Raw genomic sequence first — 12,164 nt, 5'->3', positions numbered from 1 at the left:
TTAATCATTTTGAAAACTTAATAGGTCTAAATCCCATGTGCAGAAAACTAAATGTGTAATCCTCATCTAGAAACCTCCAAGGCTACAAAAACAAGGGCTCTTCCTTCTCAATGTAAGGAGAGAATAGTTTCTGTTAAGTATGCAATTGGTCCATATAGGTACAGATAAATCAGCTAGCTTCAGTATGCCTCATGTCAGCAAAATGCTGGCAACTATTTAAACTATGTAAATCTTGGATCAAAATTTTTACTTACATTACATTGAGATCAGCAAGAGATTTCACTTTTGATTTCAGTATCTTTAAGTTTTCATTATTTTCTCGCTTTTCTTGCTGACTTTTCTTGATTTCACTCTCCAGGTCTTGGCGTAGCAAGTCAAGCTCAGATTTTAGCAGCTGCGGAGAGACTTTCCAAATTAGCACATCTCCACAATGCTTTGTCTACCAAGTGCTTTTTTAAATTAACAAATAACAGGCAGTTCATTCTATATACAAGACTTTTATACTATTTTGCTAGTTGACTGCTCATGGTCACACAAGGGTAGATTTTAAACACTATGAGTCATAGAATTTACAGTGCAGAAGGCCATTCGGCCCTTCGAGTCTGCACCTGGCCTTGGAAACAGCATTCTACTTAAGCCCACGTCTCCACCCTATCCCTGTAACCCAGTAACCCCACCTAATCTTTTGGACACTAAGGGGCAATTTAGCATGGCCAATTCACCTAACCTGCACATCTTTGGACAGTGGGAGGAAACCGGAGCATCCGGAGGAAACCCACGCATACACGGGGACAAAGTGCAAACTCCACACAGTCACATGAGGCCGGAATTGAACCCGGGACCCTGGAGCTGTGAGGCAGCAGTGCTAACTACTGTGCCGCCCCCAATAGTGCAGTAGTGCTATGCAATAGTGTAAAACTGATTATAGCAAATTTACAGCCCATTTTTAATCTCGCTTTTTTAACGTTTTTGTATTTCTACTGACTTTAATAGTAATGTAAAATCAGGTGGCTTTACACCATCATATTTAAAATCTACTTCAGGGAATTAAGACCTATTGTATAGGCTTGAGATAAACAACGTTCAAATGCAGGGGGGACATTTCCAGCACAGTCTGCAGATATAATTCAGACCCAATATTAAAATGATCCCTAATCAATTTTTAACGCAGCATATTTTTATTTCAAGTTGAAATTGAAACAGAAACAAAGGACAATTTAGAAAATAGACGTGAAATTAATTAGAGCAGTACAGGCCAAGGAGTGGAGGTGCAAAACTGAGACATCATTGACACAGCAGGCAGGAGGAAGCAATCCAGCATAGATTTGCTAATGATGTGGTTGCAGATGTAAGTTTTAAAATTCCAATTCCAGGTAGAAGAATTCTGCAAGTACCTCATTTTTCTTTATGAATGCAGACATCTTTTTTTCAAGTGCCGCAATTTCCTTGGTGCTGCGAACCGCAAGCTGGTCGTATTTTTCTTCTGCTTCTTGCAGATGCTTCTGCAGAACATTGTGCTCTTTCTCAATCCTCAAAATATCACCCTGTTATAAGACCATAAGACATAGGAACAGAATTATGCCACTCGGCCAATCGAGTCTGCTCCGCCATTCAATCATGGCTGATATTTTCTCATCCCCATTCTCCTGCCTTCTCCCCATACGCCTGATCCCCTTATTAATCAAGAACCTATCTATCTCTGTCTTAAAGATACTCAGTGACTTGGCCTCCACAGCCTTCTGCGGCAAAGAGTTCCACAGATTCACTATCCTCTGGCTGAGGAAATTCCTCCTCATCTCTGCTTTAAAGGATCTTCCCTTTAGTCTGAGATGGTGTCCTAAGTGGAAACATCCTCTCCACGTCCACTCTATCCAGGCCTCGCTGTATCCTGTAAGTTTCAATAAGATCCCCCTTCATCCTTCTAAACTCCAACAAGTACAGACACAGAGTGCTCAACCGTTCCTCATATGACAAGCTCTTCATTTCAGGGATCATTGTTGTGAACCTCCTCTGGATCCTTTCCAAGGCCAGCACATCCTTCCTTAGATACGGGGCAAAACTGCTTACAATACTCCAAATGGTGTAAACTCTACTGGTGACACCAAACAACAAATGATTAGATTTATTATCAAGCTCTATAAAGCAGTTCACTTGTTACATGGGCAGGGTGCGTATAAAGGGATATGGGCCAAATGCAGGCAACTGGGACTAGCTTAGTGATAGAAACTGGGCGGCATGGAACAGCTGGGCTGAAGGGCCTGTTTCCATGCTGTAAACATGTATGACTCTAGGTTATTTAGCAGCTCATATGGTATAGGTGTTGGAATCGTGCAACTTGTAGTTAAACTCTCACCTTGAGCTCAGAAAATCATGGTTTCAAGCCTCATCCAGAGACTTGAGCACATAATCAAGGCTGATACTTCAGAGTAGTACTGAGGGAAGTCTGCACTCTCACTGTTGGAAAGTTTGTCTTCTAGGTGACACATTAAACCAAAATCGGAATATGGAGTTGAGGCCATAATCAGGTCAGGCGTGCTCCCACTGAATGGCCTGGGTGGCTGAATGGCCTACACCTGCTCCTAATTCGCATGTTTATTGAGACTGCAGGAGAAATATCTTCCAACCATTTCCAAAGCAGGGTTTATCCCTCAACTAATATCAAAAAAACAGGTTATCTACTCCTTTATCTCATTGCAGTTTCTGAGATCATCTTCAATCAGAGAGAGGTCAGCCCATGGAATTCGCTACCACAGAAAGTAGTTGAAGCCAAACATTGCATGTTTTCAAGGAGGAGTTAAATATGGCACTTGGGGCGAAGGGGATCAAAGAATATGGGGGAAGTCGGGATTAGACTATAGAGGTGGATGATCAGCCATGATCATAATGAATGGCTTGAACGGTCGCAGGGCCTCCTCCTGGTCCTATTTTCTATGTATAATTTGGATTATAATACTACAGTCCTTCACCCCTCCCGTAGCTTAATAAATACATGCAGATTTTAAGATTTACACAGATTACAAAGTACATCTTACACTACAACGGTCTCACTAACAAAAAGTTATTTTAATCACAGGTTAGCTGTGGTCAAATGCACACACACTGCTCTGAACCCAAGTTAGTGTCTGTGGTTTTCTCCTCAGGATTGCCCCAGCCGATTGTCACACGAGAGATTCCAAACTCCATTCCCAGAAATCTTCTCACAATAATGCTTTTCGTTAGTGTTTGCATTCTGAAATCCAGTCCAGGTTTTACAAATGACTCTTTTAAACAGAGCTTCTACTCCACTTTTAAAAGCGAATATAGCCCAAGATTTACACTGCCTCCTTTAAGATTTCTTTGTCTTGATTGCTGTACAAACTGTTCACCTTGCTTTAACTTTCGATTCCCAGATTGTATTAAAATGGCAACAGATGTTTAATTTACCTCTGAAGTCTGCTGAACCATATTAAATCTGGTTCCTGCAATCGTCTCTTTAACTCAGAACACTATGTTTACTCTTCTCTGAATTCTTCTGAACAATACCTTGGTCTCTGTTCACTTAACTTTAGTCATCTTGAGAAATTATTGTTGTCCCAATTCCCTGGTTATCTGGATTGTATTTTGTTCCTTAGGAAGCCTGCATCTTTGCAACTCCCTTGTCCTCCCAGCTTCTCCTGGCACAGTTGAGAGCTGTTAACTCTCCAGTGTCCTATCTCCTAACTGCTCTGACTTCCAGTTAAAAGCACAAACAAAGGAAGGCCCTTCCCTCTGGAAAACGACCTGCTGTTGCTAAGCAATGACTTCTATTTACTCTTCACACCATAACCCTCTTGTAGCACAATAGAATCACAGCTGGAATTGAAACCAACCCCCACACACAGAAACATCTTTGACAAGCATGAATATAACTCTAGGTTTTACCTTCCAGGCACAGAAATATTAAATTAAACCCACTTAAAATTCTACCTTATTTCCTATGTTTACCAATACAAAGAAAAAGTTGCAAGAAGTTTGGGGAATCTCCCAAATCTGTGAAAAGGCACTATATAAATGCAAGCTTTTTTTCAACACTTACCTGTTGATTCTCAAATGGTTGAAAAGGATCAGTATTGATTTTGGCATTAGATAAAGATTCCTGATGCGCCTGCAGCAAAATCAGAAAAGTATTTTTAAAAATCAGAACTGAATTTTGTTTGGGAAGATATGTTATTTGAGTTAAAGATTTCTAATCTTTAGGCAGCACGGTGGCATGGTGGTTAGCACTGCTGTCTCAGTGCCAGGGACCCAGGTTCTCCGTTTCTGCGTGGGTTTCATCCAGGTTCTCCAGTTTCCTCCTACAGTCCAAGGATGTGCAGGTTAGGTGGATTGGCCATGATAAATTGCCCTTAGTGTCCAAAGGTGTGCAGTGGGTTGGTTGGTCATGATCAATGCGTGGGGGTAATGGGGAAAGGGCGGGGGAGTGGGCCTAGGTAGAGTACTCTTTCAGAGGGTTGGTGTAGACTCGATGGGCCAAACAGGCTGTGCACGAAGGATTCTACTTTTGTTATTGCTGATTGCCTTTACATTTGGAGCCAGTCTTATTTCTGTTCTGTGCACAATACTCAAAAGTATTGATATATTTTTTGTAATATGGTGACTTGAACTGACAAGTTTAAAAAAAAATAATTTAAGAGATCTGGGTGTCGCTGGTTAGGCCAGCATTTATTGCGCATCCCTAGTTGCCCTTCAGAAAGTGGTCGTGAGTTGCCCTCATGAACAGCTGCAGTCCCTGGGGTGTAGGTACAGCCACTGTGCTGTTAGGGATGGAGTTCCAGGATTTTGCCTCAACAACAGAGAAGGAATGGCAATATATTCCCAAGTCAGGATGGTGAGTGACTTGGGAGGGGAAGCTCCAGGTGTTGGGGTATCTGCTGCTCGTCTTTATAGATGGTGCTGTCTAAGGAACCTTGGCGAGTTACTCCAATGCATCTTGTAGATGGCTCACATGGCTAATAAAGTTAATCGGTAGTGGAGGGTTTGAATGTTTGTGGAAGAGGAGCAAGTCCTGAAAGACATGCGGTTAGGTGATTTGGACATTCTCATTAATGAATGAACCAGAGTCCACATTTTATTTAATTTGCTATATCTGCCCAATTGCTCATTTAACTCCCAGCTGCATCAGCTGCCACTAATTCACACCCTTCTTTACCTGCAGTTTCTTGTAAGCTTGGGAAGTTCCAGACAACAACCATCACCCCCACCAACCCCCCAATCAGTCCCCTCACTACACCAAAGGAATTGGTCCCAGAAAAGTCAGTGAAGTTTCTATAGCCATAGCATATAATGGCAGCCCCCTGTAGATAGTAGATAACTTTAAGAGTCAGAGGAAGAAATAATATTTCTCCTGTAACCATCTGGAAATGCCGACTCTAGAATTATGATTAAGTGATTAGCATTTGATTTCTGTTCCATTTTATATTATAGTGAATCATGTATTTTGGAATAGCAAGTTCGAGTCCCATAAGGATTTTATCAACTATTCCTAAAAATAATGCTTTTAAAAAAATGCAACAGAATTAAAACCGATAGCAAACAAAACACACTGCTTAAAGATTAGATTTCCTTTCGGTGCAATTTTAAAAATTACTTCTGAACCTCTGGGATGTGTATTTCCTTGCCCCTAGTTTCTCCTTTAAATGGTAGCTGATTTATGGTTCAAATAATGCAGGATAATAATAATAATCGCTTATTGTCACATTCCGGTGCCTGTTCGGGGAGGCTGTTACGGGAATTGAACCCGCGCTGATGGCCTTGTCCTGCATTACAAGCCAGCTGTTTAGCCCACTGCGCTAAACCAGCCCCATATCATTGTTATTATGGCTGACATGTCTGTTCTCAACACTTCCCCCTTCCCTAGTGTTTTTAACTGGTTGAACTGGAACAAACAGTTGAAATGAAAAACGCTTATTGTCACGAGTAGGCTTCAATGAAGGAAGTTACTGTGAAAGGCCCCTAGTGGCCACATTCCGGTGCCTGTTCGGGGAGGCTGGTACGGGAATTGAACCGTGCTGCTGGTCTGCCTTGGTCTGCTTTAAATGCCAGCGATTTAGCCCAGTGTGCTAAACCAGTTACAATAACCAATGACAAAATCCGCAAATGATTCCCCTTACCTGTACTGCAATGGTCCTTAGTAATGGACCTCGTTTATTCCCACACTTATTGTTACTTGTATTATTGGACTCCTTGCTGCTCAACTTGTTTGATGCACCATTAGCGTCTTCTGGCTTAAAATCGCTGAGAGGTATTTCTTCAAGTGTGTCCATTACTATTGTATTCGCACTGGTAGATGCAAGTATCATATTTTCCATTCCATTTGTCATGGGGTTACATCCTCCATGAGAATTAAGGGATTGAAACTGATAATTATAATTAGTAATAGGTAGATTTGAAAAAACAGGTCTTCCTTGCTCTATGTCAGGGTGCATAGGACTAGATGATACATCACTACAGAGTGTTGGATTGAAAGCTGATGAAGATTGAGAGGCAGAAGCAACTGCACTTAAGTGATGATCTGCCAATGGATCATTAGCCTCCAAATTATGATCCAATGAGCCGATATTTGAGCTCTGGCTATCTGGTATGGATTCATCAGAGTATAGATTACTATTCGTATACATATTATCTGTTGAAATGTTATTTCCTAGTTCAGTATCATAATGTAAATGCTGATTAAGATTTTGTATTTCACTTAGTGAAGTTGTAACTGACGGACATGATAAAGATGATTGATGAAGAGAGACAGGTTTAAATTCTTTAGCAGTAGGGTTGAGATGAGCCACTGGGCGTAAGCTTTCACTAGAAACTTCATCTGAGTTGTTCTCCGATTCCACGGTGCCTCTGGTTGCTGCGTTTTTGTTTAAAGGCAAGTTCTTCAATTGTACCGCATGCTTCATCAGTCCTATTAGGCTGTTAATCATCACAAACCGCAGTGATTCCATGAGGAATGATTTCAAACCACCTGCATTTACCACCAGCTGTTGGGCCTCCGGTGGGAAGTTTTCAAACTCGCCAACTAACATCGGATCATCGATTTCCATTGGGCCGTGCTCATTCAGAATTTGGGCAAAGTAACTAGGAGAAATGAGAATGGGGTTTGGAGGCAGGGACGGAGAGAACCAGGGATAGAAAAATTAGACAGAACAGTAATGTTATACCTGAAGCATTAATGTTGGTTAAATGCTATGGGCTGGATTCTCTGTTTCTGAAGCTAAGTGCCGGTGCGAATGGAGAATCCGCTGGAGGTTCGCAACAAGAAAATCGTCGTGAACCCCTCACTGATTCCGGTACCGGTGAGGGGCTAGCACCGGCGCTAAGTGAAACTCCCGCGGATCGCGGCGAAAACGGCCGGAGAATGGTTGGGTCCCAGGCCGCGCATGCGCACGGCTGACGATCTGCACCGGTCGCGCCGTAAAACATGGCGCTGGCCATGCGTGAACACTACCCGCCAACCGTGACCCCACAGCCCATCCCCTGGCCACCCCCACCAGTCCCCCAAACCCTAGCAGAAGCCCCCTTGGCCAGTGGCATGGATCCGGCCGAGTGTGGCACCGCTGGACACTGTCCGCAGCCGGCACACAGGTTCCCGACTGCTGGGACGACACGTGGTCCGTGCCGTCGGGAACCCGGCCGATCGGGGGTGGAGCATCTTGGGTGGGCTGGCCAGTGACGCGCCAATGACGTCATAACGGCGTGTGTCACGACGATGCTGGTTTGGAGGGGGCGGAGCAAGGCAGACTGGCGTCGGCTCCGATTCCAGCATCGGAATCCTTTCTTCGCCTGATCGCCGATGACTATTCCGGCGTTGGGCTACGGAGAAGCCAGCCTATGTGTATGCTATTTCTGTTTTACAAATGGCAAAATGAAAATGACGGAACTGTCAATTGCCAAAACGTAGGCTTATGTTTCAGTGGGACGCCATCAGAACCCAGTCCCAACTATTTTAGGTATGAACTGATCTATTGCGCACTTCAAGTATTTTCCATTTTGTTTTAGATTTTCAGCATTTTGTGTTTCCATTTCCCTATTTATTCATCAATCCCTATATTGTTCTCAAATGGAGACTCGTAGGATGCTACCTATATCCAATGAGCAAACTAAATATCTTAAAATAGCATAATTGTATTCTTTTCATATATTATGAATCGAAAAATGTTAGATGCTGCAGTTGAGTTAAACAAACGGATGTCCTTTTGTATCCCGTCTCAATTGAATAGGTGTTAGAATATCAAATTGACCACTGAATGGGAATTGCTCATTTCGAATGGTAATACCGACTCATCTGAGATACGGAACGCTACAGCTGATGCATAATATGCAGAATTCAAATTACTGTTACAAAAATAAACTAGTCTAATGCATATTTTTTAATTTTAAGATCATCTCTTCCTTATTGCATGTAGTCATATCGAGGGATGGTTCCATGTGCATTGGTTGCGATCCACCACCTCACCATGATCCCAGACAAATGAACGTGATATTGACCAGGACCGACTCTCTCCTTGACCCAACATTCACACTTACACATGTTACAGAATGTTACTGGAGAACAATTTCCCTAAAAAGCTTTGCAAGTTAGCTTATGATATTAATGCAGAGTGCATTAATAGGTTTAGAAACACAACATTGGTGAATATACTACTTCACATCTTGCATCCACCTAGAAAATAATAGAAATATATACTTACTCATATAGACTTTCACGTGTTGGGTCTGGGTGATTGTCTAGGACCCGCTGGTAATGATTGCCGCATATCTGAGGATCATAAATATCATCAAAATCCTCGAGCTGACCGCGAAGGTACTCCGGTATCGTAAAAGGGACTGCAGAGTGCATTTGGGCGCTATTGGAGAGAATAACCAGAAAGATTAATGTATCAGTCAGTGACGAGTAACTTCAGCCGATGAATTAAGAACACAGTACCGAGCACATTACAAGTGCACAGGAACCTCAGAAAAACATATCTCTGGTGCCAGTTCTTCTTGTTTCGTTCTATAATTAGTTTTCTTCATTCTGGTTGCATTGGAAAAACAGGTAAAGTCACCAATTTCTTCTAAACATTTACTGAAATTGAGATATCTTCAAACCATGGACAAACCTGAAGAACATGCAGTCTTTTGCTGCAGAAACCGCTGGCAGTACTGCAGAAACTGGCCTGGAGATGCCACAGCACAACCAATGGCATCCGTTCGTCTCTGAAGGGCGGCTGCACCCAGGGTGTACGTCATTTCTGGATTAAACATTCTCTGCTGTGGCTCTAAAGGTAGATTCCCGAGTGTCAGTCCCTCCCATAACTGGCACAGATGAATAGCGTGGCCCAGGGTCAACTATTGTTTTTCCGTTCCATCTCTTTTCTGCCACCTGGTTATTTATTGCTTTTGTGCAGTTTTTTCCGCACCCTACCTGACTTTTTGTCTCCACTTTGGTCAGCAGCAAGGGCTCCCCGAGTATCGACTACGATCCTCTTTAACTTTGAGGTCTTGTTTACCAGACACCCTTGTATTGCAGACATGGGAAACCTGTTAAGTCTCGGGCCGAAAGCAAGCTTGACTCAGAGCATGCCTTTGGGGATGCAGGTAACATCCATTTGGCTCATCCACGTGACCCAGCCAACGGAGTTGGTGCTGACTCAATAGGGCGAACAATCTGGGGATTTGTGCACTTGGTCCTGCCAGATGTTCAATACTCATCCAAGGCAGCGGAGGTGGAAGCTGTTCAGTCGCTTCTCTTGCTTGTATAAGTTATCCATGCCTCACTACTGTAAAGGAGGATACCGAGAACACAAGCCTGGTACACATGGAGCTTTGTATTTTCAGTTAGCTTGCTTTGGTCCATAATGAACTACATGATAGCTGTGGCCGCGGCAATCCTGGTGCTGATTTCAACAAGGGGCAGGTTGCTGGTGAATGTTGATCAAAGGTACATGAAGTTGTCAATGTTGATGGAAGGTGGAGTCTCTACACCCTGGCCCATAACTTTAGTCTTCCTGATGCTGATGGTCAGTCCAAACTCCTTGTAGGCCCTAGAGAACTGATCTACAGGATGTTGTCAGTGAACTTCAGTATGGGACCATCAGCAAACAGCAATTCATGGGTTAGGACATTATGTACTTTGGTCTTGGCGCACTGTCTTGCCAGGTCGGACAGCTTGCCATCAGCTCTGGCATGCACGAGGACACCCTCATTTGAGTTGCCGGTAGCATGCAATAGCGGCATGGAGAAAAACATACCACAAAGAGAGTTGGCATCAGGATGCAGCCCTGTCCTACCCTGTTGCTGATCTTGACGGAGTTTGATGTTGCCCCACAGCAAGTCATAAAACTGTACATGTTCTTGTGGAAAGAAGAAATGACACCCAGGACTTCAGGTGGGCAGCCTATTTACTGCAGCGGTTTAAAGATTCCGTCTTTGCTGACGGCATTGAAGGCATTGGTGAGGTCAATGGAGGCAATGTAGAGTATCTGCACTTTTTGCTGCACTTCTCCTGTAACTGAAATGAGAAAACCATGTAAACTGTTGATTAGCCAACTCTGAAGTGGCACAGAGATTCAGGGTAGATGCATGATGCAAGGGTCTTCAATCTGTTCAAGGAAATGTGAGCAAAGACTTTCCCCACAGTACCTATTAAGGGAATACCTCGGGAATTGCTGCAGTCACTGCGATCGCCTTTGTTTTTGTACAAGTTGACTATATTTGCGTCACGACGCGAGGCACAGATCTTTCCTTCCAGCGTAGATGCAAAAAGGTCATGGAAATGCTGCATCAATGTCAGTTTTCCACTTCTGATGACGTCAGACATCACATGATGAGCCAGTCAATGGCCTTGTTCAGTTCTTACATTCTGGCCTCCCTGTCCAGCACCCGCAGAGTGACAACTGTTTCTGTTGCGTAGAATTCGAGGAAGTGCTCCGTCCACCTTTTCATCTGCTTGCTTGGCTCAGAGATTTGTTTTGCTCTACAAGAGGGCTAATTTGGTTGCTGTTGGGCTTGTTGTTTTCTGGATTATTTCATACATCCCTTGAGTACCCCTGGATTCAGCTGCAGATTGTATGCTGTTGTAGACTTTCAACCAGTAATGACTGGCGCAGTGCTGTGCAATCTACTGAAACTTGATTCCGGCAGTTTTGAGAACTAGATTTTGTTTGCGAAGGACTTGCTTGTAGTTCATGAGGACCCTCCTCTTAGTTGTAGTAACTAGCTCCGGATGAATCCAATAAGCCTCAAACCAGTCAGTATTTTTCTGATCTCTTTCCCATCATACATAGAGCGCAGATGTAGATGGCGTTGCGCAGATAATCCCACTTTGACACCGCACTCTGGCATTGGGCGTTGATGTCCAAAAGAGCCTGATTGATGATGTTGAACGACTCCTGGGTGCATTCTGGGTCAGTGGTTATGGTGAGTGTTGAACTAAGGATGGCTCTTCTTCTTGGAGTGGTACAGTTTCCTTGGCTGAAGCCTGACCTTGCTACACACCAGGGGGTGATCAGTGTCACAGACAGCACTATGATACCTATAAGCGATGGTGAGAACTATCTGGTATAGGTGCCGTGATTTTGGGTGTCTCCAGGATGCCTTGTGGCGTGTCTTGGTTTGGAAGTTAGGTTGTTCGTCACAAAGTCCGTGGTAATAGCATAGTTCCAGCAACATCTGTCCATTTTCATCCAACTTGCCGATTCTTTGGTGCCCTCTGCACATTGGCCAAGCTATGCAGTTGGTACGCACCCTTGCATGGAAGTCCTCGAGGAGGTACAGTCCCTTCAGTGCTGAATTCTGCTGATTCTGTGGTGGCTGAGTGTCGGGGCATTGGTGCATATGTGATTAAATGTCTACTGTTAGATTTGATTCCGTGAATGTTCAGCAAGTTCTACCCAATCCTGAGTGAGCTAATAGCTACACTAACAGCCAATTTAAGATAGAACTGTCCAGCTCGTAATGTGACTCATTTACCCTTGCTGGAAGCAACATGTATTCTCACACAGGGACTCATTTTCTGTAATCAAAAGGAACACAAACAAAGCCTTGAGCCATTTAAAAATTATCCAATTGTTTAGGCGCCTGTAGTTTGCCGTTGCTTTCGCCAGGGCAATGCCTCAGCCAGTCAGATTCAACTTGCCAATAAACCAACACCCTTTTATCCTGTAGTATAA

At 43.5% G+C, this 12,164-nt stretch overlaps 1 protein-coding gene across 4 annotated transcripts in view; it reads right to left on the bottom strand.

Moving 5' to 3' along the window:
- ttc3 (tetratricopeptide repeat domain 3) overlaps positions 1-12,164 on the bottom strand; it is a 166,081-nt gene that overhangs the window by 34,826 nt on the left and 119,091 nt on the right. For all 4 annotated transcript variants that reach the window (XM_072513225.1, XM_072513227.1, XM_072513228.1 and 1 more), the window contains 5 exons: positions 8,703-8,858; positions 6,129-7,089; positions 4,055-4,123; positions 1,395-1,544; positions 255-394 (listed from right to left, as the gene is read on the bottom strand). In XM_072513225.1, the coding sequence (XP_072369326.1) occupies positions 255-394; positions 1,395-1,544; positions 4,055-4,123; positions 6,129-7,089; positions 8,703-8,858 (1,476 nt within the window). The remainder of the gene's footprint in view (positions 1-254; positions 395-1,394; positions 1,545-4,054; positions 4,124-6,128; positions 7,090-8,702; positions 8,859-12,164) is intronic.

Source organism: Scyliorhinus torazame, chromosome 8, assembly GCF_047496885.1.
Source record: "Scyliorhinus torazame isolate Kashiwa2021f chromosome 8, sScyTor2.1, whole genome shotgun sequence".
NCBI lineage: Eukaryota > Metazoa > Chordata > Chondrichthyes > Carcharhiniformes > Scyliorhinidae > Scyliorhinus > Scyliorhinus torazame.
The sequence above is the reverse complement of the archived record's forward strand: the minus strand, read 5'-3'. Positions and strand labels throughout refer to the sequence as shown.